Source organism: Hetaerina americana, unplaced genomic scaffold (assembly GCF_022747635.1).
Source record: "Hetaerina americana unplaced genomic scaffold, ioHetAmer1.1.p SCAF_3, whole genome shotgun sequence".
Taxonomy (NCBI): domain Eukaryota; kingdom Metazoa; phylum Arthropoda; class Insecta; order Odonata; family Calopterygidae; genus Hetaerina; species Hetaerina americana.
In genome coordinates, this window is record NW_027286874.1 from 6,122,548 (window position 1) to 6,150,078 (window position 27,531).

General features: G+C 37.9%; 1 protein-coding gene across 1 annotated transcript in view; it reads left to right on the forward strand.

Annotated features, from left to right (window-relative positions):
- LOC139690390 (putative carbonic anhydrase 3) overlaps positions 1-24,371 on the forward strand; it is a 146,287-nt gene extending 121,916 nt beyond the window's left edge. Inside the window, exons 4-7 of the mRNA XM_071587823.1 lie at positions 16,691-16,820; positions 17,593-17,698; positions 18,369-18,611; positions 22,853-24,371. Of these exons, the coding sequence (XP_071443924.1) occupies positions 16,691-16,820; positions 17,593-17,698; positions 18,369-18,611; positions 22,853-23,062 (689 nt within the window). The 3' untranslated portion in view covers positions 23,063-24,371. The remainder of the gene's footprint in view (positions 1-16,690; positions 16,821-17,592; positions 17,699-18,368; positions 18,612-22,852) is intronic.
- Positions 24,372-27,531: the final 3,160 nt, after the last annotated feature.

A 27,531-nucleotide genomic window follows, 5' to 3' on the forward strand; every position in this document is an offset into this window, starting at 1 on the left:
CAGTTCACATCCAAATTATTTTTAGTAATCATGCATGTTTCCAATTATCGAAAAAAATGACGATGCAGACGATAATAAATCCGGACGAAGTGTAGAAAGAGCGACAACATAGATTTTTTCACTTCTAGAAAATCGCTATGGTTTCTACTTAGCTGAAATTAAAGTGAATTGATATTAAACCATACTTTATGTCATCAAGCTTTATGCCATTATTTTACGCTTTATGTCCTTTCTTGTACGTTTCAACTCCCGATTCTATTGCAGCTTCTGAATTTAATGGTGTTACTTTTCCGTCTAATTTAAATTACCATTCGAAAATTACATATTCATGCATTTAATCCGGTCCCTTTGATGTATCCATATATATATATATATATATATATATATATATATATATATATATATATATATATATATATACACAGGGTTCGTCCGGAAAATAAGTGTACTGACTCCTGGGCTGGGCGCGCCGCTCCAGGCGCGCCCAGCACCGCTCTGACGGGCTGCGATTGGAGGGGGGTATGTTGGCAAGCGACGCTGAAAAAGGCAGTCGGCTCTGAGCTGTGGTGTAGTGAGGAGCTCTGTTAACGCGAACCTCCACGCTCGACCCACGTCACGGAACGCGATGCCGAAGTTTTTGGAGCAGCGTTATTCCATCAAATTTGCGGTAAAGCTTGGGAAATCGTCTACCGAAACTGTCGGTATGATTAACCAGGCTTACGGGGAGTCAGCCATGTCCAGAAACATGATCTTTCGGTAGCACAAGATGTTCGTGGAGGGCAGAGAAGAGGTCGACGACGAGTCTTCGAGAGGTTCCCGGTGATGCCTTCGCGGGAGCGTTCCTGGAATGGGAACGCCGCTGGAACAAGTGTATCGACTCACAAGGGTCCTATTTTGAGGAATATTAGCTTAAGAAATATAAAAGTGTAATAAATTTTTTTTCCTGAGCTCAGTACACTTATTTTCTGGACGAACCCTGTGTATATATATGTATATATATATATATATATATATATATATATATATATATATATATATATATATATATATATATATATATATATATATATATATATATATGTATATACATGATTATGTATATATATAATGTATATGTATGTACACATATTTTTTTTCATCTCTATATAATTCATCAATGTCTCTAAAAATGGTTGAACAATAAATAGATACGAAATGGATGAGTTAATGAGCGGAAACCTCCACATCATGCTCGTAGAAAAGAGAATTGTTTTGGTTTAGCTATTCAGAGGTTGCTTTCATTATGGGATCGTAGATTTTCGCGGCGTTCAGATGAAAGACTTTCCATTCTCGGGATGTCACCGCGTAGGATTTTTTCTGACAACAGTTTCGCCCATGTTTCAACGAGCGTCTTCAGGTCGAAGTGAAGACTCTCGTTGAAACACGGGCGAAACTGTTGTCAGAAAAACAACCCACGCGGTGACATCCCGAGAATGGAAAGTCGTTGCTTTCATTATTTCGTTAAAGACATGGGTTGCCATCTAGGAGATGCATACGAGGAAATTTCAAGATAAAAGCCAGGTGAACTAGCAAAATATATAATTTCGGGTAATTATCGTCGAAAGAGAAACACGGCAAACGTACGCTATGATTAACTGCAAAGGTAATTGTTGGGTTCGTTTGTCATGTGGTAACCTGCGTATGATTTTTGCACTGTGAAATTGATGCATTGTAATACACGTTTAGCGGATGACTCCTTTTAAACTTGCTGTTGCGGCATCTCCCGCAGTTTCTTGGAACTAATAGTACTACTTGGAATGAATAACAATATAATTGAACTTCGTCCCATCAAAAATATGTAATTATTACTCAATAACATAAGAGAGCACTGCTTAACAGTAGCAATTGCTTCGTTTACTAAAAAATAGTTCATTGTCGCCACTCACTACCGTTTCAGAACGTTTCTCTCATGTTTTTGTCAATTACAAAATGCTGAGAAATAGATTAATTTGCATCTGACACCGATAATATCGTCTAGGATTGAAGCGGGCGCACTTCGGGGCCCATTATTATGTAGTGGAGGTTATTCAGTTACACTTAAGGCGTCCTGTGCCCTTCTTCGAACGGCATCCGAAAATGGCGTCGGCAGTTAATACGTATAAGCGCCTGGCATCAGCAGACGCAAACGGCGTCGATTACGACTGATGCCATTTCTGGTGCCAAGGAATCCTCCGAGAAGAATCAAGTTAATACCTTATGCATGACGTGTCAAGTTAATAAATCAAGACGTGTCAAGAAATTAATGAAAATGAATGAAATCAATGCCACTGGTTAAAATTAGTTCCGAGCAATTAAAAAACAGTAGACGGTGATTTATTATGCTCGCTGAATGAATACAGAAAGAGCTCTCTCTAATTTCATGAGGTCACTGTCGTACGTCGTGGGCCTCATATTCACCTCGTATTTCATGCTTGGCATTTTTATATCAATGATAGTTTGTGGTTGGTAATACAGTCTGATGTGAAATTATAAAATAAGAAGTCTTCGGTATTATTTTATAAAGTATTATCATCATTCGTCCATATTCATTTGCCTCTGCAAACATCATTTACGTTACAAGGTGTTAAATATATTAGATTTAAGTATGGACGTACATAAAAAAGCGAAAGCAACTTTAGGCAAATTTAAGTTTAGTCATTTTCATTATGTTTTTAAAAAATGATGCCAGTCTTACTGGCTCCAGGGAAACCTGTCCAACACTTTACTAGTTGCTGTCTTCAGCCGTAAATGTTGTTATGAGCAAAATTTGCTTTTGTGATAAATGCTATTTTTTAATTGGCCAAACGAGGATGAAATTTAAATGCCATTTCAAAAAATATGACTGGGTAAAAACTGATTACGTTACGCAGCTAAATTTCGACTAATATTAATAACTTAAGACCTGTATAGTAAAGAACTTAGACCAACAAGGTTAGACATAGAAAAGGAACATGGCCTAGAGGGAGATAGCTTAGGTCCAGGCGTATTCGACGATGAGATAGAAGGGGCATTAAGGGAGATGAAATCAAATAAAGCCGTGGGGGTAGACAACATTCCTGCGAAACTACTAAAGGGTTAAGGAAAATGTGGGAGGAAGAGGCTATATGGGCTGATCCGTAGCATTTATGAGGAGGGAATCTGGCCGGAAGACTTGGTGAGATCAGTTTTAGCTCCTATTCCGGAAAAAGTAAAGGCTACATCATGTGAGGACTTAAGAACAATAAGTTTGATATCCCACGCAGCTAAAATTGTTCTCATAATCATCAACAAATGTATAGAGAGTAGGGCAAATGATTACTTAGGGGATGATCAGTTTGGGTTTAGGAAGGGGAGAGGTACGCGTGATGCCATTGCAGTAATGAGATCACTAATACGTCCTGATTGAATATAGAATTCAATCAGGACGTATTTGTGGTGGAGATGGTGAAATGTACCGAAAGCGAAACAAATGAGGAAGTACTTGGTATGGTGGGCGAAGAGAGGGGTTTGTTGGGAGTTATCCTGTGGAGGCAGGAAACATGGATGAAGGGCGTATTGACTGGCAGTGGGATGCTGAAAACCGAAATAGAGGGAAGAATGTTAAGCAAACGAGGAAAGGTCAGGAGCAGGATAGGGATGTTGGACGGGATGACGGGGGAAGGAAGTACTCAGAGATGAAGAGGGACCTGATATAAGGTAGATTACTGGATTTTGTGTTTTGTTAGGAGTCTCAAAATATTTATTTGGTAGGTGTGTCTATACAAAAACCTACCTTAACCGGTAGATTACCGTGTAATAATTAATAACTTATTCTCCTCAATAGCCAAATGATAATCGTATGCAGTCATAATTTTGCAAATTGTCATTTTCTATGGAATATCTTTATCAACTTGGCGCATTTACGAGTTAAAATTTTCGGGTCGGTGAAGTAAGGTATGCCTCATATTGCTGTCATAGTTGTGCAGTGTCATGTTTGTTGAGAACTCAAAAACAGCGGCAAAATGCTGTTCGCGCTCCACAACATTGGTTGATTAATCCTGTTGCCTTCTGTTCAGAATGATTACAGCTTATAGTTTTACAGACTATAGCAAGTGGATGAAAATCAGCCGCATCAACATCCTGAATTCTCTTGCATTTCCCTGTGTATGTATGTATTGCATGACGATAAAAGTAAACACGAAAACCACAGACCAATATGTGCTCGTCAATGCTGCTTCAGCGATGCCATTTTGTCATGACAGTCGTATAACATCCAGAAATGTCATCAGCGACTTTTGAGGCATATCTATCCATGTCATTTCACGTAGCCGATGCCATAATTGAATCCTTAAGCAAATAGCAACGAGCGCCATTGTTTCTTAAGCGTAACCCATTAGGAAAAAAGTGCATATAAATCAAACTGTAAGCTTATAGCTATTATAAAAATATAATTATATGAGAAATGAACCAATTTTAACAAATATTAATAGCAAATATGTAAATCAATCAATATGTAACCAAGTACTATTTTAAATATAACCGGAAAATTAAGAGGGATAAGTGAATGAAGGAACCCTCAAATATTTTCCTTTTATATTTCAAATAAACAATTTAAATTCTTCAAATGAGCCATGAAATTTGAAAAATTTGAGTTGTGTAATTGATACCTATGATCCTGGAGCAGCAACACCACCGCTACAACACGATCGAAAATACCTTATGTAGTAGGGTTCATTCAAGTGGCATTTTCGAATGCCACAAGTCCTTGCACATCCCTCACAGACTCTCCCTGCATTCATATCTGTGTGTAGCATTTTGTTTCCTTATTCTTAAAGCGTGTGGCTTTATATGAAATAATAGTATGAAATAATATAACTATTCCTTCCTCTTTGGGTCTCCGACGTTGAACCACTCGAGTTTTTTTTTTCTTTTTTGAGATGTAGTGCGTGGCTGTGACAGACTGTGAGTGAGAGAGAGATTAGAAGATATGACCTCCCTTTTGTCTGAACCTCGAGGGGCTTACACATCGACAGAGTGAAAACATTTGTCCTTGAACGCGCACTATTCCGACGAATTCTCCAGGCCATTTGTCATTCCAGTGGTCATCGCACGTAAAGGGATTCCTTCCGACCTAATTTAGACACATTGGATCCAATAACCTTTTGATTTTTGCGAGGTGAGTTTGCGGAAGTGGACGTGCCTTGACTTTGGAGAGCGAATTTTTTTTATTTGCTCATGGAGTCGACAGGCCAAGGTAATAATCGTAAGCGCCAGTGCCTGGTTTTATTTCGATCCCTGTGTATGTCAGTGGTAATTATTAAAGTAGAAAGAAATAAATAATCTGATTTTTGCATCTTACTCAATTTAACCATAGAATCATGGGCCATAGAATCATTTTGGGGTATCGAAATTATCAGAGGGTATAGGTTGGGAATCACTCACGGAGCGTAGGTTAAATTGCAGATTAAATCTCTTATATAATTTGTACGAATGTCTCTTTAGCAAATGATGTTGAAAATGTATTAAGAGCCCTATCTTTCAGGGTCCGTACAATAAGTATCGTGGCTGGTTTGCTGTAGCCTCAGCGGAGCGGTGGATGGAGGTCCGACCGGTCGGCTCGGTAGAGGGGTCCCCCACCACTCAGACGCACTTTAGTTCAGTCGCCTCCGGGCATGCGTTGAGACAGGAAGTGGATTTTTGTGACGTGTGATTGTTTGTGGTGTCGTCCCGCCAACATGGAGCGCACCGTCGGGTAACGCTACGCTGTGAAGTTTTGCGTTAAAATCGGGAAATCCGCGTCAGAGACCCTTCAACTCATTAAATAGGCTTAAAGGGACGATGCCTCAAGCCGCACAAGAGTTTTTGAGTGGCACAAAATGTTTAAGGAAGGCCGGAAGCTCGTCGAAGAAAAGCACCGCGTCGGACGCCCAACGACCGCTCGAACTGATGCTAAGGTGGCCAAAGTGAAAACGTTTTGGACTCTGACAGGCGTTTAACCATCGCCCTTATCAGTGAGGAGACCGGCCTTTGAGTCAGAATCGTCCACATTATTGTAACAGAGGATCTTGCGACGAGGAAAGTGTGCGCGAAGCTGGTGCTGAAAGTCTTGAGCGAGGAACAAAAACTGTCGCGGTTGGAAATTTCGCAAGAAATTTCGGACTGCGTCCAGGAAAATGAAGATTTTCTCGACAACGTTATTACCTCAAAAGATAGCTCAAAAGGAGCTCATAGGATACCGGTTCAACCCCATCAAGGTGGTTCAAGTGACGACGACAAAGACTCTCACCAGTATTCCGGAAACCGACTTCAAGCGGATTTTGACGAGTGGCATACGCGGCGAACTAAGTGTATCGATGCAGGAGGAATGTATTTTGAAGATTATGAAGTAATTGTAATGATAACTGCAATATATTTTGATTTTTGGAACCAGTCCCGATACTTATTGTACGGACCCTGTATTGTGGTTTGGAGAAAGCATCTCAGTTAAATTAGAGAGAATAAGTGTTGGATAGATGTAATTTTCCCACGAACGATAAGGGATCAGAATAAAATAATGTTTGTCCAACCGCGCCAGCGGGGAAAGGTTTTTTGGGACAAGGGTAGTCTAGTGTGTAATCAATTCTTACTACACACCCTAGCAGTGGCTTCAAGGGTACTCTATTAATCTACAAAAAATCTAAAATATAAATCGTTTTAATCGTGGAATCTGGGGAAGAATTGAAAGAAAAGCGAATGTAGACACATTGCGTATGGTGGGGGAGGAGAGAGAATTGTTGGGAGAAATCAGGAGGAAGGAGGCAGGTGAGAAAGATGGATATAGAGCATTCTGATTGGCAACGGGATGTTGAAGACTGTGATAGAGGGGAAGGCGTTTGGCAAGTGAGGAAGGAATAGGAATAGGATAGGGATGTTGGATACTTGTAGACAGATGGTCGTCGTCTTTATTTTGGGGCGAAATTGAGACTATGGAGTCTCTTCTACCACCCAACCCCTGGTCGAACAGTTACAAGATTAAACTTGTAGATAGATTTCACAAATTATGCATAAATAACAATAAAATTAATACATACAATATCTTAGGAGTAACATATAGCAACACAATGCATTAGTTGCCAAGTTCAATTACTTCCTACCGCACAATATATACAACATACACTCATGAAATACGTATAAATACTATACATACACATGGCAACACACGTAAATAATACTTGTACAACGATATTCCTTATTATATTTACAATTGACAATACTAAGTTGTACGGAATGAAGTATGCGGGATTGATGAGGGGTTTATTGTACTGCAGTGGGTTTTCTGGCTGGGTCGTCTTAGAAATAAACACGGAATGAAGTGGCAACTTCATATATGCGGTATATATGTATGCCTACCGAGGATTCATGCTCTCGATATAGGTACGGAGGCACTGGTAGTTAGTTTTCTTGCCCCGAGTACTAATTGTGTGGTGGGCATATATTTTTTCGCAAAACAGAAACTATTAATTATTTTTAATTTGTAGAGGTTGAAATTAAAAAAAATGTTGCCGTTGAAATTGGGGTTTTGAGTGTAGTGGTTGACGAAAGGAGGAATGGGAGAGAGATTGCGGTTACGGATTATGGATAAAATAAAATCGCGGAGATAAAGCAGTCGAGTTATGCGGGAAAAGGGGGTTGATAATATCTAAAAGTTGGTTCAAACATCATCCGGTGTACGTTGAGACAGGTACACGTTGAATAATATCATGCCTTGACGTAGGTTTGGGAACAGCGTCATCAACTCACACAGCCACCGAGGTGCGTAAACATATTTGAATCATAATTTAGTCGTCATGGAGTACAATTTAAAAAGATTTATGAGGGGTGGGAGAATGCCAAAGGTGGAATTTTGAAGGTTTAATGGGAGTGAAAAGGAAGGGGTACCAAGAGAAATTTAATAAATATCTAAATGAGGATGGGGGAATGAAAACGGTTGGGTGAAAGTGGGTTTAGTTTAAGAACAGGATAGAAAGAGCAGCTAAAGAAACAATAGAAATTTAAGGGAATTAAGAAGCCACAGGATAGATAATTAATGAGGATAAATGAAAGAAGGAAATGGAAGTGCATAAACACAGAAATTGGGATGAGAATGTGCATAGTGGAAAGCAGATGGCTGAATAATAAACTTTGGCAAGAAACTAATAAGGGACAAGGAACAAGGGCAACTCTAGTAGTATAATCTTCATCATATATGATATAAAAACAACTAAGACAATCAATTCAAGGTGCAATTACAGACGATCTTTATCATTTCCCATAGTGGTATGATCTTCACAACATACAATAGTAGTGTACATTAAAATGTATACACGGAATACTCATCCTGGTCCCGCTAAGCCAGTCACTGTTGGCTTGACAGGAGGTGCCACGTAAACAAAAATGATAGCTTAAAGTGTATGGATTTATAAGCTGCATAATATTGTGTCACGTTTTGTTCCAAGCCCTATAATCCATTCTGTAATATAGCCAGTCTTTCATTCTCCCTTTCACAGCGTTTACTGAATGTAATATAGTATTCTTAGATCTTTAGATATCTCATTAAAAATTAGAGGCACAGTAACCTCCAATTTTGTTCTACCTTGATTTGTATAAATTTTTTTGTCATATACTTAATATTGTCCCTTAATGGTAATTCCTTTTTATTGAAATCAGGTATTTTGTACTGGTCATTAAAATAGTTTCCTATTATGATGGCGAATCTATACAGCCTGTCTACTGGCAGAATTCCTAATTTTTGAAAGATATTTCTTCCATCTAAAATACTTGTATTTTTTTATCTAGCCTCTGACATTTTCTCTAGAATTTTTTGCTGTTTATTCTTTAGTTTACACAGAAACTATACACAGTATTTATGAGGAATTAATGTGACCAGAAGATTTCCTTCGGTCAATTTTGATCCCGGTCTAGTGTAAATCATCTTTATGTGAGGATTAAAGCATGATAAGTTTAATTTTACATACGGCAAATATAGTCCTAATAATCCTCAATAGAAGTTTTTTAGTGCAAAACAATAGTGCAAACGCCTACCTAAGAGAAGATCAGTTTGGTTTCAGAAAGGGGAGAGAAACACGTGATGCCTCTGTAGTGATGAGAACAACAGTTGAAAGGAATATCGAATACAATCAGGAGGATTTCTTTGGGTGATTTGTGCTTTAAAGAAGGCGTTCGACTGTATGGAGTGGGTCAAGGTAACGGAGATATAGCGGAATATGGGGCGGACTGGGAGGAGAGGCGGATTATTTTGTGCAAGAATCTAATAGCACAGGGTAATTGTTCAGTGGCTTGCAAGGTACTATTTTTTTAAAAAACTAAGAAAATTATAAATGGTAATAGAGGGAGAATCGGGATGGGTAGTGATTGGCAGAGGAGTGAGACAGGATTGCCCCTTACCGCAGGTACTTTTCAACATTTGTATAAGCTGAGGAAATTTTAAGGGTGGAATGGTATGGACTTGAGTCTGGAATGAAAGTTACTGGCGAGATGGTTAAGTCAATTTCGCAGATGCTCAAGCAATGAATAATCAGACAGCCACTGGATTGCCATTATTTTTAGCACTTTACCTAGACTATGCGGGAAGTTGGTAAAGAATAAGCACAATACAATAAGAGTGATGATATTCTCGAGATAGGGGAAAGTTAATCATTAATGTCGGAGGGAGTGAGCTAGAGCAAGTGGAGCGGTTATGTATTAAAGCAGCATTTTAGAGGTAAAAGGGTATTAAGGGTTAAGGGGGACATTAGAAGAAGAAGTGTGTTGGGGGAGGCAATTGCTAGAAGAAAAGTGATGACGGGTACCCTGAGCAAAGATGTAAAAAAATGAAAAGACTTTCAAATGGAGCGTAGTGCCTTATGGATGTGAGACCGGATATTTAAAGCGGATGGATGAAATAAGATAGGAGCCTTTGTTGATGTGGGTGTGGTGGAGAATGGAGTAAATAATTTGGGCAGAGAGAAAGACAAACGCTGAAGTTTTTAATAGGGTGGACCAAGAGAAGAACAGAAGATGTTTTATAGGGCCATGATATTTAAGAAGGGAGAACGTTGGGAAAGCGGGGTAGAGGGATGAAGTGTGTGGGCTCTTTAGACGTCATGACAGCATTTTTAGACAGCGTGAAAGCTGGTGGAAGTTATGAAGAAACGAAGGAGGAAATAATGTGGGGCAAATGAAAGGAAGTTCTCGCGTCATGTAGAGGAAAATAATGGCGAGGAACCGCCCGGAAACTAACTTTAAAATTGGTTGAAAAATCAAAGCCATTCGTCGAATTCGTCGAAAAGTTCGAGTGCATTGGCTCCATCCATGAGAGATCATGTAAAACATACTCTTTTTATTGAAAAATTTCGCAAGGTCGACCGAGTAAAGCGCGGTTGTTCCGGCTTCCCATGGATAAATAAATGTTTTATGTTTAATATATATCTTTGTGAAATTGTATGAATATTTGTTGCTATTAGACTTGGGGTGAGAATTTAGTTTCTCCTCGCCGATATCTCAAGTAAGTACATTTTTGCATCGTTGTAAACCCAATCAATGTGAGGCCATTTATCAGCTGTTTTTGGCTTGTACTTATTGTTAGTCCAGCGCATTAAGTGGCCACTGTATTGAACATTAGGTATATAGTATGTGGTTTGATTTACAAAATCTGGTCTTAAAAACAGTTTGCTTGAATATTAGCTGTTGATCATCATCAGTGTTGACACATCATTCCTACTTTAGGGCCCATTCCGATGATCGACTTATCCCAAACGGTTCGATCTCTATCGCAAACCGAATAGTTTAAGTACAAATGCGATTTCGGAACCATTCATACGTTTCGTGAAACCGTATTGTCCAAATGACCACAATCTTAACCATATCTGCCGTTTCCTTATTTTCGCAATCTCCATTTGGAGCGTAACACTTGTTCTAATTGTTAGCGCACCGCATTAAGTGTATATTGTGGCCATGAATAAAGAAGAGATGAGGAAAGACCATGAATGACTTTGAAAAGGTTGAAGGTAGGTGTGAGCGCAATTGTAAAATTGTACTTGGTGTGACTTTAAGAAGTTGTCGTGAATTAGGATTGAACTTAAAACGAGGGCGTAGGGATTAATTTTTGGAAAAAGATAAATTCCCTTCCGAATGCCTACTGCATCGGGAACACCGAAATGGAATGTGGAGACTCAATGAAATACTTATGCGTTGCCTCACTCACGACCTCTCCTGGATGAAACATATATGGGGAATATGTGGGCGAGCTAACAAAAATTTAGAATTTGTTAGAAGAGTACTGGGTAAATGTGATGAAAAGGTCAAGAAGAAATGTCATCTTTTGCTTGTTAGGCATAATTTAAAATATTCTGCAAGTATACTATATGGGATCCTCACGCAGTTGGATTGATGGTTGAATCGGATCGCGTGCAGCGTAGAGGAGCTAGATTTGTAAAACGTTGTTATGATAAACTTAGTAGCGTATCCAAAATATTAGAGGAGCTAGGCTGGGAATCACTCGTGGAGCGAAGGTTAAATTACAGATTGAAGCCCTTGCATAAATTGGAAGGACGTCTCTTTAGCAGTGATGTTGAAAATGTTTTATTAGCCCCGTCGTACTACGGTAGGAGAGTTCATGTCAATAAAATTAGAAATATTGTATGTAGAACAGATAAATTTAAAATGTCATTTTTCCGCGAACGACAAGGAATCATAATAACATTGTTCAACCGCGGTAGGGGTAAAAATATTCGGGTAAAAATTAGTCTGGTGTAAGTCCCTGCCACGCACCCTAGCAGTGGCTTTCGGGGTACTACAAATACAAAAATAAAAAATTACGAAATTGTTACGAATTGGATGAATTGTAACTGCATATCGTTTTTTGGTATTCTGTCGTTTAAGGGAGGTTTTGGATGGACGCAGACTGAATAACGTTACATTTCTTAGCCTCTCCAAAAAAAACACAACCTGGCAACGTGAAAACTAAAATAAACCCTTCTTCAATCCCAAATACTTCCTTCCTCTCTTCATTCCTTCCGCAACATGCCTATCCTCCAATTCCTGCCCCTTCCTCGCCTGCCATCCTCCCCCTCTATCACAGTCTTCAACATCCAATAGCCAATTAAAATGCCCATTCCATCTTCCTTTGGATTTCTGCCCCTTTGGATTTCATCCCCTGGTACCTCTTCGTTTGCTTTTTTGATATTTTATTGAATTCAAAACCATGTTTTTGCAAAAGAAATATTAATAGTTTTATTAATACTTAAATTCAAGGGCTTCACTTATTAGTCAGTTAAAAATATTACTAACCAACAAAGCTTAAAATTTTTTAAACAATACAAATCGAACTGCTAGGCATCACTTTTCAGTTTCCTAGAGAATTTTTGTATAGTGATTGTGCTACATTGATCCAAAGATGGCATTTTAATTTCCACGTGACATCAAATAAGCGCTGAACGGACTGAGAAAACTTGAAAATTTAAAATACACTAACGGATGCAAAACGGACTCTCCTCACTTGGGCTTTGAGATTTTTTTACACTTGGAGTACTACCTGTATATCATATATTTCATCCAATTTTTACCTTGGACGGTAGACTGCAAAATAAGAAGAATGCGTACGTTCAATCGGTGCTTTGGTCGGTATGTATCACGTGGCCTCGTCGAGTTGGGACATCATCTGGGCGGGGAAATAGCCAAAGGAAAACATCAGCACTATCACTCTCAAAGATTTACTTTCATTATAATATTTGCTTATTATAATGTAACAGAAAGCTTTGAGATAATATCACGTGACACCATGCGTGTCTAAACGCCCTCGTAAAACTTTTCAAGTGAAATTTATTGCGGCGGTCGTTGGGATTGCCAACAAGTATTTTCTGCTAAGGCTTTTGACCCAACGCTATTTAAAGTGCGTTCTCAAGTGTGTAGTAAAAAAATGAATATTTCTCTGGTCTAACAACTTTGTTTTCTGTTGACTGTTGGAATAGAGGAAATAGTGCATAATATATAGATGAGCACCGACTTGAAGTCACAGGGGCAAAAAGGCTTTTGAAGCGTTGTTTAGAAACAGGATTTTAATTTAACTGCTCTGTGACTAAGACATTCTAAAAGATAAAAGACCTAATGCCTGTCCGTGAGTTTGCTTGTGCGGGTTAATTTGCGGTTTTTGCGATCAGTGACCCTATGAAGAAAGATACATGAATTTCTGGGAAAATGAAATTGAGACGAGGGAGGAGATGCGGCTGTTCCTAAATAAAGTATTTTTTGTGTGTAAGGGATTGCGCGGGATGATTTAGATGTTATTCATTTGAGACTCTCAGTGTGATTCCTTCAGAGTAACTACTCGTATTAGTAATGAGAACCACTCAATTACGAGCAAAATTCCCTGCGAAAAAGAGAACTTGAGGATCATAGAAAAGTGATTTCGCAACATTTGGTAATTTTCATGCCTGGTGATATGAAACACACCCTGCCTATCGAATGACACAAACCAAGGTCGAGAAGAAGTTTTTATGGGAGGCGACCGACAACTATCGTCATTTGCGCCATTAGGGATGGATGGGAATGGAGGAAGGGTGGAGAGGTACCCGGCGTCGGCATTAGCCTACTCTTGTCTAAAAGCGCCAACGGGTCCGCAGTTAACGTCCCATCCGACGGACGTCGTACTCACTCAAAGTGCTCTCCACAAACCACCTCAGTTAGGGATCAGGATACCGCTGAAAAATATTTTTAGTCGCCAGGATTTTATATTCCCAATATTAGAGGAGCTATGGGTGGGAGTCACTCACGTAGTAATGGGTTAATTGCAGATTAAAGCTATTGCATAAAATGGAAGGACGTCTCTTTAGGGATGTTGTTGAAAATGTGTTATTACCCCCATCCTACTGCGGTAGGAGAGATCAGGCCAATAAAAATTTGAGAGATTAAGTGTAGAACAGATAGATTTAAGATGTCATTTTTTCCACGAACGATAAGGGATCAGAATAAAATTGTCCGATCGCGGTAAGGGTAAAAATATTCGGGCCTAAATTAGTTCGTTAACCTGCTGCAACTTAGACACTGCTTTGCAAATAAAAAACTTTATAAACAGACTCATTTAAAATTACTGATTATTACCCCAATCGTGGACTAAACGAAGTATTTTCTCCAGCGTACTCTTTTTAAACATATGATTACTATTTTTAATATTATTATTACAGGTAATCTACCGGTTAACGTAGGTTTTGGATGGACACAAGCTACTAAATGGTGGAGCGAATATTCCCTTGTCTCTCTTAACAGAACACAATCCGACATCCAATGTTACAATAAGGTCGTCTTCAATTCCTCATATTTTCTTCCTGCCTTCATTCTGTTCTGTATGTCTGTCCTTTTCCTTCCCCATCCTCGCTTGCCTAACATTTTTCCTTCTATCTAAATCCTCAATATCCCATTGCCAATCAATATGCTCTGAATCCATCTTTCTCCCGTCTCTTTTTTATTTCTCCCAACAATCTTCTCCCCTCTCCTTTCACCTTTTCTAGCACTTGCTCGTTTGTTGTGAACAAAAGGAGACCCTGTCGTGAACTTGTGTTTTCCCGAACGTATAATCGTCCTCTTCAAAGCAATGGTCAATGTTTCCAGCATAATGCATCTCGAAATATCGATCGGGCTACATGAGTTTCGTCGCATTCAGGATTTATCATTCACAGGGAATATCCTCTGGACTAGGGATGAAAGCCATGCTATCTTAGACCCAGTCGACGAATGTGATATACAGTCCGAGGGGTCAACGCCAGTCTTCCCCCTTCGAATCCGTTTCTACGTGTGCACGTATCATTCACCGGATGTCAGTGGCCCTTTGCGGGGAGCAATTATTGCTAGTCAATGGTCACAATACTATATCCACTTCTTTGGAATGCTTGCGGACTACGAATTTCGAGAAATCTCTTGCAGTATCACCAACGTTTCGTCGTCGGACGCATTGGTCTCCTGGGTATGAGCCCGAGGAGCCAGTACACGTGTACGTAAATTAGCCCACCCACAAATCTGTGAGCAAGCACGAATTACTATTATTAACACATTTATTGTTGTGTTAAAGAGGAGAGCTTCTGTAGTTGATTTGGACATATTTTCACCTATAGGTATATTCTTAGAAACCCTTAATTCCGGAGGTATGACAACGCAAAATATTCATTGAGCACACTTTTTATTACCAGCAAAGATGTTCAATTGTTGATAAACACTAGTTGAGATGGACCGATAGGCTTTTGTGCATTTCATGAAATATGAGTATTAATGAAAGTGTGGGTGTCTTTTGTCTGTTCTTCATTATTTCCAAGATGGCACCTTGGAATCTCTAGGGTATTCTCTCCTAAAATGCTGATTTCCGCAATAACTAATAACTCTTTATCATTTTCATGAATATCTTTGGCTATACCGGATTTAATTCAATTAATATGTTTATCGATTTCCTAGGGAGACATTTTGAACATAGTTTTTCTGACTGGTAAACCGACAGATTCGAATTTTTACTTTCGCTTGCAAGACAGTCGTCATCCCTTGCATGCAACGTGTTTTTAACAAGTTGTATTACCTTTGGTAGTGTCTCATGAAGAAACGAGAATATTTTTTTCAAATAGACGCATGGTTTTAGCTTTCCTTTTATCTCTAGATTGAAAGCTCAGATTGATCCCGCTTAGTCGATACACATAGTTCGTCCTTTGTCCGCCCTGTCGTGGTAATCGCAGCAGTTTGATTCACGGTTATGCCGTTATTAGATCCTGTCGTTCCGATCGCTTTATTATTCCCGGCAATTTTGATAGTTCTGTCGAAAACGATTTCTCTCCTCCGGAGATGTGGTGTCCTTCGAACGGAGTGAGAATGGACGATTCGATTCCACGTTTTTTTATAGTTGCCCAGATATTTTCAGCAGCGCTAGAATAACACCCGTTTTTAGAGATTGCTTCACTAGGGGGGCGATATGGCCACATTTTTAATGTTTAGGTAGTTTTTGTTGGATAATGCAGTGGCTGAGAAGCTTTTAGAATTACAAAATCCTGAATGATACCAACTGGTGTTTATTAAATGATTGACGAGACAAAGTGGAATTGAAGTTTAATGTATTCTGGAGAAAATTTGTTATATATGCTTATGCAGAGAAATGCGTGACTGCACAGATATTGAGCTCGACATGCACACTGCCTGTGTTGGTTTTGCAAGAAAATTGTTTGGAAATACATTTCCTGTGGTTTCCTAAAAATATGTAAAAAAAACTAAGTTTCATAATGAAGTGATTGTCTACAGGAGCAATATAATGATGTTCTTCCATAGAGAACTACACCCAGGAGCAAACTTAGAATTGTCCCTTCACCCTAACACAATGATCTAAAATCCTATGTCCGTGTTGAAATATGACAAATCATATATGAAGTAAGTACTGACTGATTTTAAATCTGGATTCACTATCTTAAAAGTTGACTGACTAAAAAGTTGTTTGGACTAGGGTAATGAAATAGAAATTAACAATACAACATTTTTTTCAATTGTTTTTATTGTCAGAGGCTGAGATGAAGTTTGTTCTTTTCTTTCAACTAACGAGTATCATATTTTTCCCAATGCATGTTCCTGTGATTTAAAAATTAAAATATACACTCATTACAAAATTTTCCATTTTGGAATGTCCACTGCAGCAATATATCTATGTCTAAATATGCATAATTCAATCCTCTTGCAGTTGTCATGGGGTTGGGAAGGGTGTCACCAAAGATAGAAGCAGCTGTTAGAGGGGGAGGCCTGGAGAAGGTGTACGTCCTTGATCATATCCATTTCCACGCTGGTGCAGAGCACACAATCAACGGCATAAGGTGAGAGGGGGAGTGTCCAGTCATTCGAGTTTCTCTTAAGCACCACCACCCCACCCATGTGATGCCATATGCATGCCTACACCCATGCATGCCTACGTGCATGAGAACAGAGAAGATGCCACTGAATTATGTGGTGGATTAAGGTTGTTAAACTAATTCAAAGACAAATACTTATAATTGCACATGTTTGTTTGCCTGCTTATTAACATTTTTATGTCCATCCATTTTAAAATTTGTGTTTATTTGCATGCACTTTATTAGAAAATATTTAAATGGCATCATGCTCATGATCTTGCAAGAAAACTGAAATAATGTACATAGCTGTGTGGCTATTATACAGTATGCATACTCTACTGAATTTAACACACATAATAGTATATATACTGTTAATACATCCATTTCAGTTTTCTTGAAAGATCATGAACATTATGCCCTATAAATATTATCTTATAAAATGCATGCACATACAAAATATATATAATGCATGAAATACAAATTTTAACTTGGACGGAGATGAAACATATGGGCATATATGTATACACAAACACAGTCATGCATTCCATCATGTAACTCTAATGTTTAAGATCCATATTTGTCAAGATTATTATTGGTTTTGGCATAAATGAGGAAATCCTCCATTTGCTGAAATGCTTTGCTCTTCAGGTCACTAGTGCTATAGTATATGCATTTGCAGTATGTTTCTTTTTAGTACCTTCATTTCTCTGGTGGATTTCATTCACATTCTCAATGTTGTTCATTGCCTTGGTTGCAGGCACCCCTTGGAGGCTCACCTCGTCCACAGGGAGCAGCACAGTGAGAATGTCTCGCAGGCACTGACCAAAAGAGATGGAATCGCAGTCCTTGGTGTTTTGTTCCATGTGAGATCCATAAACAGCTCATATATCTATGTATCCAGGGCATCGTATCCATTAATTATTTAATATGTGTTTATTTATTTCAATTAAAAATTGGATATGAGGGTTGAACCAGTGGCGTATGCTAATTTTTGCTCCATTATGCATGCAATAGGAACTTGAAAGGGAAAAATTTGAAATTGTTGCAAAAAAACTTCTTTTTTTTTAAATAAGCATAACAAGTATATGTTTTTGGCATCCCTGCATTCACCTGAATTTACATTCATAGCACATTTTTTTTCTCTATCCAAAAAATACATCAACTATGTATTTGTCTTGCCAAGGCCTCAGAATTAAAAAATTCAGAGTGAATTTACTGAGTTTTTAGACTAATTGTGAAATTGGCATTTCTAACTTCAGAATTACTGTTACTTTATAAATGATGGGGTGTGGGCATTGGGAATTGCCACTACAAATTTCAGTTCTCAGTTGAACCTCAGTCCCATGTAGCCAGGAATATCTCATGGTTTTCCACCACTTTGAGATGGAGCCATGATACAAGCAGATTTCTCAGTTCTAATCTCTTCAAAGCATGATTCCTGAGTGTTGGATGAAATGTTATTAGCAGACTATTATGTGTGTCTATTTATATGTTGGGACAAAGATGTCTTTATGCTTGAAATTATAAATGCAGGTGTCCAAGGAACCAAACAAGAGCCTCCGTCCACTGTTTGAAGCCCTGCGAAAATTGGAGGGTGCAGATAAAGGCCAAAAAATCTCTATGAAGATTTCCTCCTCCCCAATGGCTCTCTCTGCCTTCCTGCCAGATGACACAGAGAGATTTTACCGATATTATGGCTCGCTCACTACCCCTGGCTGCCATGAGGATGTGGTGTGGACCGTGCTAGAAAATTCCCTCCCAATTTCTGAAGAAGAGGTGAGAATGATCACAAGACTTTAGTGACACACTTCACAGGACTTAAGTAGTCCACACTTCAGACACATGGAAAATTTTATTGAATACCACTCGAGTATTAGTAACAGAAAAAATTGCCCGCACAAGACATGTTTGTGCACGGTGGGTTCCGTGGCTGCTCATACCCAAGAAACTGGATATTAGCCCGCAGGGTTGCAGGGTAATGGAGATGAGGGGTTTCATTCAAAGGTTTATCACTGCAAATGAAAGTCGGCTATGCCATTTAGATCCTGAGATTCAACAACAAAGCTGGTGGGTGGGAATCTGGGTGAAAAGATGAATGAAAATGTCATATCAACACAAGTAACTGTAAGTGGAGCTGAATATTTTGCAAAAATCAATGTTTCCCAACATCAGAAATAGGCATTGATGAATTGAATATGTTTCAACTTGCAATGGGTACTGCTGATAGAATATTGAATTCAAATGAATGACATGTACCACATGTACACCACATATTAACTGATAATATTTGCTTAGTAAATTATGCAAATGAAATTTCATGTGGAATCTATATTGTATTTTCTTGCTAGTTCAGAAGTTGTTAGGGGTATGCACTTTCCTGAGGTTCATGAAGCTCCTTTGGAAAGTGTTATGTGTTATGATAAAAATTTAATATTTTTTATATACATGCAGAATCCAACATTATGCAGTTATTTTGAAGTTTGCTTCAATATATCATTAGTGAGTAAAATATTTCTCAATAAAAAATACTATTACATATATGTATTATATTTTAAAAGCATGGCTGGCATGTGATGAAAATTGATGACACAAAAAAAGGAATTTCATTGCAAAAACATTATGCAAGGATGCAGGCATTGATGATAGGAAACATAGGTAAGGATTTATTTGAAAGGACAGCAAAATATGAAATAGGGAACATAATGTTGTATGATTTGGAAACTTGCTCATTGTGGCAAGTGGTAAATCACAGATAGGAGGGCTTGGATGTTTGGGTGTGGAAAAGAATGTAATGGGTAAATTGGATGAAAAGGTAAACGAACACCAAAGTTCTAGGCATGGTGTATGAGGAGAAAAAGTGGTTGGGAGAAATTTAAAGGAGACAGGAAAATTAGGGCATATTGAGTGACAATGGACTGTTAAAGAATATGATGATAGAGGGGAGAATGTTGAGTAAATGAGGTAAAGGCAGGAAAAGACTTGATATGTTGGATGAAATTATGGAAGGAGTAAGTATGTGGATTAAAGGGATTGCTTCTTACAATGCAGGTCTTAAAAGAGTATTTGTTCAGTGTTGTACTAAGTAGGAACTAGAAATGTAGCATAGATTGGAGCCTTTACATATGGAAAACAATGCAAAAGGTAAATTGAGTGCTTATTTTTGTCAAAATTTGTGAGACGTTTGAATTACTGTGCTAAAAATGATCAATTTTCATGATAAAAAAATGTATGGTTCAGTCTGTTAATGGTCGAATCACCATGAACATGTATTAGCAGTGCAAAGTGCAGATGGAACAAGATGTGCATTTTTTGCTTGGAATCTACTATATTTAGAGTGAATAACTCATTTTAGATCCCCTTTGGATTGGACATATCATTCTTTTTGTCATATTTCAATGCCTTCATAGAGATACTGGCACATGCATAACAGCATTTGACATGTCACAACCATCACCAAACAGGTTGCTCACTAGAGCATGACCATCTCCCCCATCACTAGCCCATAATCATTCTATACCAATGATAATAATTTTATTTCCCCGAGGATTGGTGTACTACAGCAATTAAACACATTATAAAAAATGTAAATTTAGAGTATTCATATGCAGAGAAAAATATGCATGTTTATCATATATATGATAAAAATGCATATTTAATTATGCACATAGATTAAGTTTTGCACATACAAGTCATATTATATCATTGATAAATTCAGATATACTGTAATAATTTTTTAGAAATTGTTTTATTTATCTTTTAAACAGAGTTATGTCTGTTACATCTGTGTATTTCTGTGGTAATTTATTATATTGGTTTAGTCCCATTGACTTTGGTCCCAGGCTTTCAGCTTTGGTTCCATTGTATATTATATGCAGTTTTGACTAGGTTCTGGTATGGTGACTGTGGTGTTGCTAGATGACATCATCCATGACATGGCAAGCATTGGTTTAAATTGCACTGTGATAGCTACATTATATAATTTAAGCAAATGGCTCCATTTCAACCATTATGGAGTCAATATTTGGCCCTTCTGAGGCTAGCAGATTTTGTCTGTCACCTTTGTGTACTGTTCTACTCCTCCATCCATGGGAACAATAGCTTTGCCATCAGTTTTTTATTTGCTGTCCTGAATAGTAAATTAAGCATGATGACATGTGCAATGTCAAAGTTATAAAGTTTCGCTGGCATCAGCTGTATTGATCTTGAATACATTGAGGTCAAACTTTCAAAATAGGTGATATATCTGCCACAAAGCTAGCTTGACCATTAGATTTGTTTTTATGGTGGTCTACCTCTTAAAATAGGTTTTGGATGGACACCAAATAGATACCGCCACATTTCTAAGCCTTGTCTAAAAAAAATACAACCTGAAATCTGACAATATAATAAAAATTACATGGACATTCAAACTCCCTTCATTCCATCCAACATACCCATTCTTTCCCCCTCACTTGCCTAGCATTCTCCCCTTTGTTGCAGTCTTCAACTTCCCATTGCCAATCAATATGCCCTGCACCCATCTTTCCCCAGCCTCCTTTGGATTTCACCCAACAATCCTCTCCCCTCCCCATCCATGCCTAGCAATTCTTCATATGTTTTCCTTTCTGTCCACTTCACCTTTTCTATCCTTCAACACACCCACATTTTAAAATCTTCCAATCCAATCCTGCCATCTTGCTTCAGTGATGAAATGCCTATGCCTTGCAAAGCCATGCTCCATGCCAAAGCTTTCACCAATAATTTTAACATCCTTAGAAAGGTAAACTTCCATCTGTTTTTTTTATGTCCTCTAATTTCAATACTTAACTTAGCTTTCCTTTCTTTCAAAAACCTCATGACCTTTGTTTTGTTTACAATAGCCTCATCCCATGATTTTCTAATATACTGAATAATCAATGCAACAATTTCAGAGTGTAAAAATCATTCGCCTTAAGGCGAATTTTTACACTCTGAAATTGTTGCATTGAAATGCACATTAGCGGATGACTCCGTTAAAAGTTACTGTTGCGGCATCTCCCGCAGTTTCTTTGGAATACTGAATAATGCCATGAAATCCTTGGCTGACTGACTAACTAAAGCTTGGTAATCTGCAAAAAAAACTGATTTTATGAATTCCCCACTGATATTCATTCTTATTTCCTGCTCTTCCCTCTTTTATCATTTTCTTCCCGTATGTACGAGGTCTGTCCAGAAAGTATCCAGCCATGCAATATTTTTGGAAAAATAGCCCACCAGGAGGTCACAGTTTTCCCCTTCAAAGTACTCCCCTTTGGAACTCACATATAATTATCCCAACGTATCTTCCACTTTTAAAAGTAATTGGCTAAGTCCTTTTTTGGAATGGTCATCAGCTGCCTCGTCGCATTCTCTTTTATCTCGTCAATGTCAAGAATTTCGCGCTGCAGTTGCAGGGGACTTGCTCAAAGCTGCAACTGCTGACCCAGGTTTTCTAGAAAAGGTCATAACTTGGGATGAGTCATGGGTATACGGTGATGATGATCCTGAAACAAAAGCGCAATCTTCCATGTGTGATGGCAACCATGGAAGCCTTCCCTCCTCTGTGACCAGGCTGAGTAGGCCTAGTCTTGTAGTTTTAAGGACTCCTTATTCTTATATTTGTCTCCATATAATTTATTGGAATTAATCATTCCAATCATATGATTTTCCAGTGCTGCCTTCTTCGGACCAGCAGATTACTACTAAAAATGAAGTGGTATTTCAATAAAGTATCACTTCATCTTAATAATTGTGTATCTGGTGTCACATTTATTTTAATTGAAATCCATTTTTTAGTATTTTTAAGAGGAGGTGCATGAACACATTTTGATAAGTCAAAGTTTTGTGGTATCTGGAAAGGTTAAGAATAACTGCTCCTTGTGATGTTTAACCTTTAACTTTAATTGAGTGATTAATTTTTATGCCATCCCCCTCAGTCACTTGCAAAAGCCACTGACTAATTCATTCTATTTGTAGTTCTCAAGCATCTTATCATTACCTTTTGCATGTGTGATCATCAGTTAAGACTGTTCCGTGTTATGCCAGAAGACAACTTTCGGCCAGCGCAGAACCTTAACCATCGCTTTGTGCTTCGGAACAACCCAGGCTCTCTGAGTTCGCACTCGAGCACCTCTTCAGCCTCTGTCGTCTCCATGCCCCTGGCTCTTGTCTTGCTCTCATCACTTCTCACCTCCCTGCTGATGCGGTCAGGGACCCGGGCAACCCACTGAGAGCCCTCAACTGCTCCAGCAGCCATGCCATTTGCCAAAGTTGCCCATCGCAGGGTGCTTGGTCCAGCATGGTGTGGCAGTTTGGGTGTAGAGACTACTTACACACTCTCATGCTTGTTGGATAGCCAGCGAAGGTCATAGAAATTTGGAGAGAATATACATACAAGGTTAGGACTCTGGTAGTGATAATGTGTGCATGCTTATGACTGCCATCAACAGGAGTGATATAATGTCTCTCAAGCCAGTGACCAATTAAATACTCCCATAGGGCACCCAACTTGGCTATTCATATGATATATTCTATTTTATATTGCTAACCTACCATCTGTTGCTAATTAAAGCGAATATAGTACCTATTTTATGTCTCAAATATTGCTGTACTCCTCCCTCAACTCATCTCATGGTGCCTATTGTGTTCATGATTATCAACATTATTATTATTATTTTGCTGCCTAACTAACCTTTCAAAATACCTACAGTTGAGTCGGCACGTACTTGTAATCACAAAGTCAATTAATTATGTTCCCTTGGAAAAGAAGTTCAGACTACAGATGTAAAATATGCAAAATTTAATTTCTTAAGCACCCATCTAGTACATATAGCCCTATTAAATTGGAAGGTTATATCAGTAACATTGGCACTCATTATAATTTTTTACCAGCTCCACCGTTATTGTCATGATGGCCATCTGATGGATTCTTTCTGGTCTTTGTGTCATTCCCTGGAAACTGAATATTTTATCATGACTACTTTTCAAGTGATGTTCACGCCAAGCATTTATGGCCAAGGAGTGTGTGTGTGTGTTGTGCTATTGGTGTGAACTTCTCCAATTTGAACATATCCTCAATTTTGTAAAATTTTATACCCTGTGAAAGAGATTCAAGTGTCTTGCAAAATATTTATCTGAATGAAAATCTTGTGTAAAAATGGAAGCTGAGAAATCACTGAAGGTGTCCATAAGTATTGTCTAAATAATAGCAATTGCTGTTTAGACTGTGTAAATATGCTTAGTGTGTGTCTGTATTATTGCAGTCAAAGGTTTTTCTATGGCAGTTGTGTGGCTTTTATCATAAAATTGTTGTTGCTTTTTTGTCAACGTCAACAGCAAGTCCAAGTATTCAAACTGTGTATTCTTTATGGATGTATATTTGTGGATAATTCTGTCTCTCATTCTGCATTTATTATTTCACAAAAGAACTTTTCCTGCTGATGATATTTTACAAACTAACATAGACACCCATGCAAGTTGATTTAGAAATTTTATCATAATATTTACTTTTGTAAATTTAATTTTATTAAATGTATTGATCATGTGCAATATGAAATAATCTTATGAATTCTCGAATAAAATATTTTCTGAGAAACTCTATTTTCTGTATGCATTGTGTACTATAATTAGCTATGGCTATGCTTAACGTACTGTTGTTCTATATTATCAGTAAAAAATACGTGTATTGGTAGACACTGTCAAGTGGCACACCAATCCCTAGCACCACAATCAGTAATAAACTTGAACCAGTAATATTACAAATTTCCTTGACAATTTCATCAGTAATTCATATAAAACTCTCCTGCACTGTGGTTATCCTTAGTCCCTTCTTAATAAAGAAATTTATTCGACACTTTCAACCATTCAAACCTTCCCAATATACCAATTTGCACACCCTCTCCATTTGCACCACATACTTCCCAGGAATTCAATCCCTCAAAGACATCTTTCCCATTGTGATAAACCAAGAAAACAATGGCAAGCATATTACATAATTTCCACCTGTTTCATGTAAATGACCCACCAATTTCTCGAATATATTGAAACCTATTGGGCCCTTATCCAATTTCTCTGCCATCCAAAAATCCATACCAGTACCCTGCAATAGACCAAATGTAAAACATGTCCCATCTTCATCACTCTTTGCCCCTCTCAACTTATCAATACTCTCCCTTCCCATGGCACTCCCTTGTGCATATTCCACAATATTATAAATCAAATTAACTGCAAAATCTATTCCTCCTCCTGAATTGGGCAAAATAACACACCCCTCGACATCCACAAAGAATAGAAGCCTTTGAAACATGGTATTGGAGGAATATATTGAATGGACAAAAAAGTGAGGAACAAGGGGGTGTTATAAACTTTAATTATTATGAAAAAATAATTGAAATAGAAACTTAATTTTTATTTTTAAGACTTCTATACATTGTCACTATCCAGAGTAATACATTTCTCTTGGTATTTGTATACCTTTTGAAGGTCATCACTGTTAGCAGATAGTCGAAAACTATTGTTCCACCTCTTGAATTACATAATTTGTGTCGTCGAGTCTCCGACCCCGCAGTGGTTTTTTGGGTTCTGGGAATAAGAAAAAGTCACTTGGGGTGAAAGAGGAAGTAGGGTGGATGTGGGAAAATTATAAAAAAGCCATATTGCTTTGATTACCAGTCATGCCATGGTCTCCTTTGCAGGTCGAATTGAGTTTCCCTCTGAAAAGGAGGTGGTAGTTGTGGAACCCAGCATGCTGACACCTTTCACATGTGCAGTTCTTTGTGAATAATTTTCCACTCACTGCCGTTACTAAGATCATCAGTCTTATTCATAATCATTTAGATGCTTGCTTTTTGGTATAATGTAAGGATTGAGTCTACCGCTTTCTTCAATGTGGCAGCATTGCTGATGACTGATGATCTTCCACTTATTGGATCATTGCTGAGGGAAATGATGTCAGTTTGAAAGTTCCTTTCCCACCTCTCTACTGTATCATATGACAGGCTATCATTTCCATAAACAGCCATCATTTCATCATGAAATTGCCTAGCACACTGTGAGCTTCTATCTTCTCCATAGTGCAAGTTACTTCAATTTATGGCTTCCCAAAACAAATCAACATTAAAAGCTGTAATTTACAACATTATGAGCATAAGGATCAATTAATATGCAGAATTTTATCCAGATCTCTCGCTTATTTCTTTGTCATAATTACTTCAAAATGATACTCTGCCTACAGACAGAAGAGGAAACGGTAATATGGAGAGCACTCTTTGACAAAGAAAAACTAGAGAGATTGAACACATCTTGAGGCACAATAATAATGATAATCTTTATTCATCAAAGAGTAGCACTTGCCACTATAGATGTCATTGTAAGAAAAACTTTTAAATGCATGCATTCATTACTGTGTTACCTGAATTGGATTAGTTATAAATGTGGTAGAAGGGGAGAAATTGAAGGGAAGATCCCATGAGGAAGACCAAGACTTCATAGGGCAAGTTGATAAGGATGTAAAACAGAGAAGTTATCATGGGGTGAGGGAATTGACACAATATAAAAGGATGGATGGCTGAATTAAGCTAATCCTAGGATTGGAATACTGATGATGAATGCAACTAACTTTCCTGTAATATTAGCAGTCCTGAATTGTGCTTGTTAAATTTTAATTTTTATAGAAAAGAATGTGATGATTCAATTGGCTAAAAAATAAGTAGTGGTAGAGAATTGATAATGGTCCATAAAAAGTTTTATTCCTTTACAATGCATACCAAATGTTTCTGGCCAACTCCTGCTTGTGATTGCTCTAATGAATTGTGTCAGCCTCCTAGTTGGAGTTAGAGATCTTCCTCTTTTATCAAAAACTAAGAACGTTTTAGACCTCTGCAAGGTGTTGGATAAAATGCTATTAACTAATCTTAATTCAATAATGTTTAATCTTGGGCAATTGTAATATCCCTCATGTTTTTGGAATTAACAGCTTCAATTATTCAGTAGAACTTTGATGTAGGGGAATCGGATAAATGAGGGCACTTATCATTTTCACCCTTTCTCAAATGAAGTATACATTCATGGAAAACTTTTTAATTCAGTTTTTTCATCAAATGATAATCCCCTTCTTAATAGAGCCTAGGATAATCATGTTTTTCTTGGATAGTCTTACTCTTAATGTAAAACTGGACATAAAACCAGGGGGTGAATTAGATGAAAAGGTTCATTTATATGATTTTAAAAATGCATAAAGGCAGAAAATTCAGGTAGGAAGGGTGAAGGGGACTGCAGGTAGAGATAGTGGGGTATGCCAGGCCTGGGGTATACCGCTACGTTATGCCAAATGGATGCATGAGGAAATGAGATAAATATTTTGTCATCTAAACCCTGCCTACAGTCTCACATACTGATAATGCCATTGTAATGATGGAAATATTTATCCTTAAAGTGCTATCTTCTTTCACAATGTCAAGTTTATTAGATTAGGCCAGGCTCAACATATATAGCTGATTTTCTTCTCCCCCCATGTAATGGAAATGATAATTATTAAGAAATATTGCCATCTTAATATAAAATAACTAGGAAATTTGACCATCCTGAATATACCCAACTATGTAGGTTGCGCAAAAGTATGTTAAGAAGTGAATAATGAGTATTTTACGGCAGAGAAAATTCCTTGTCTTCCAGCATTGATTCCTTATAGAATTTAGTTGAT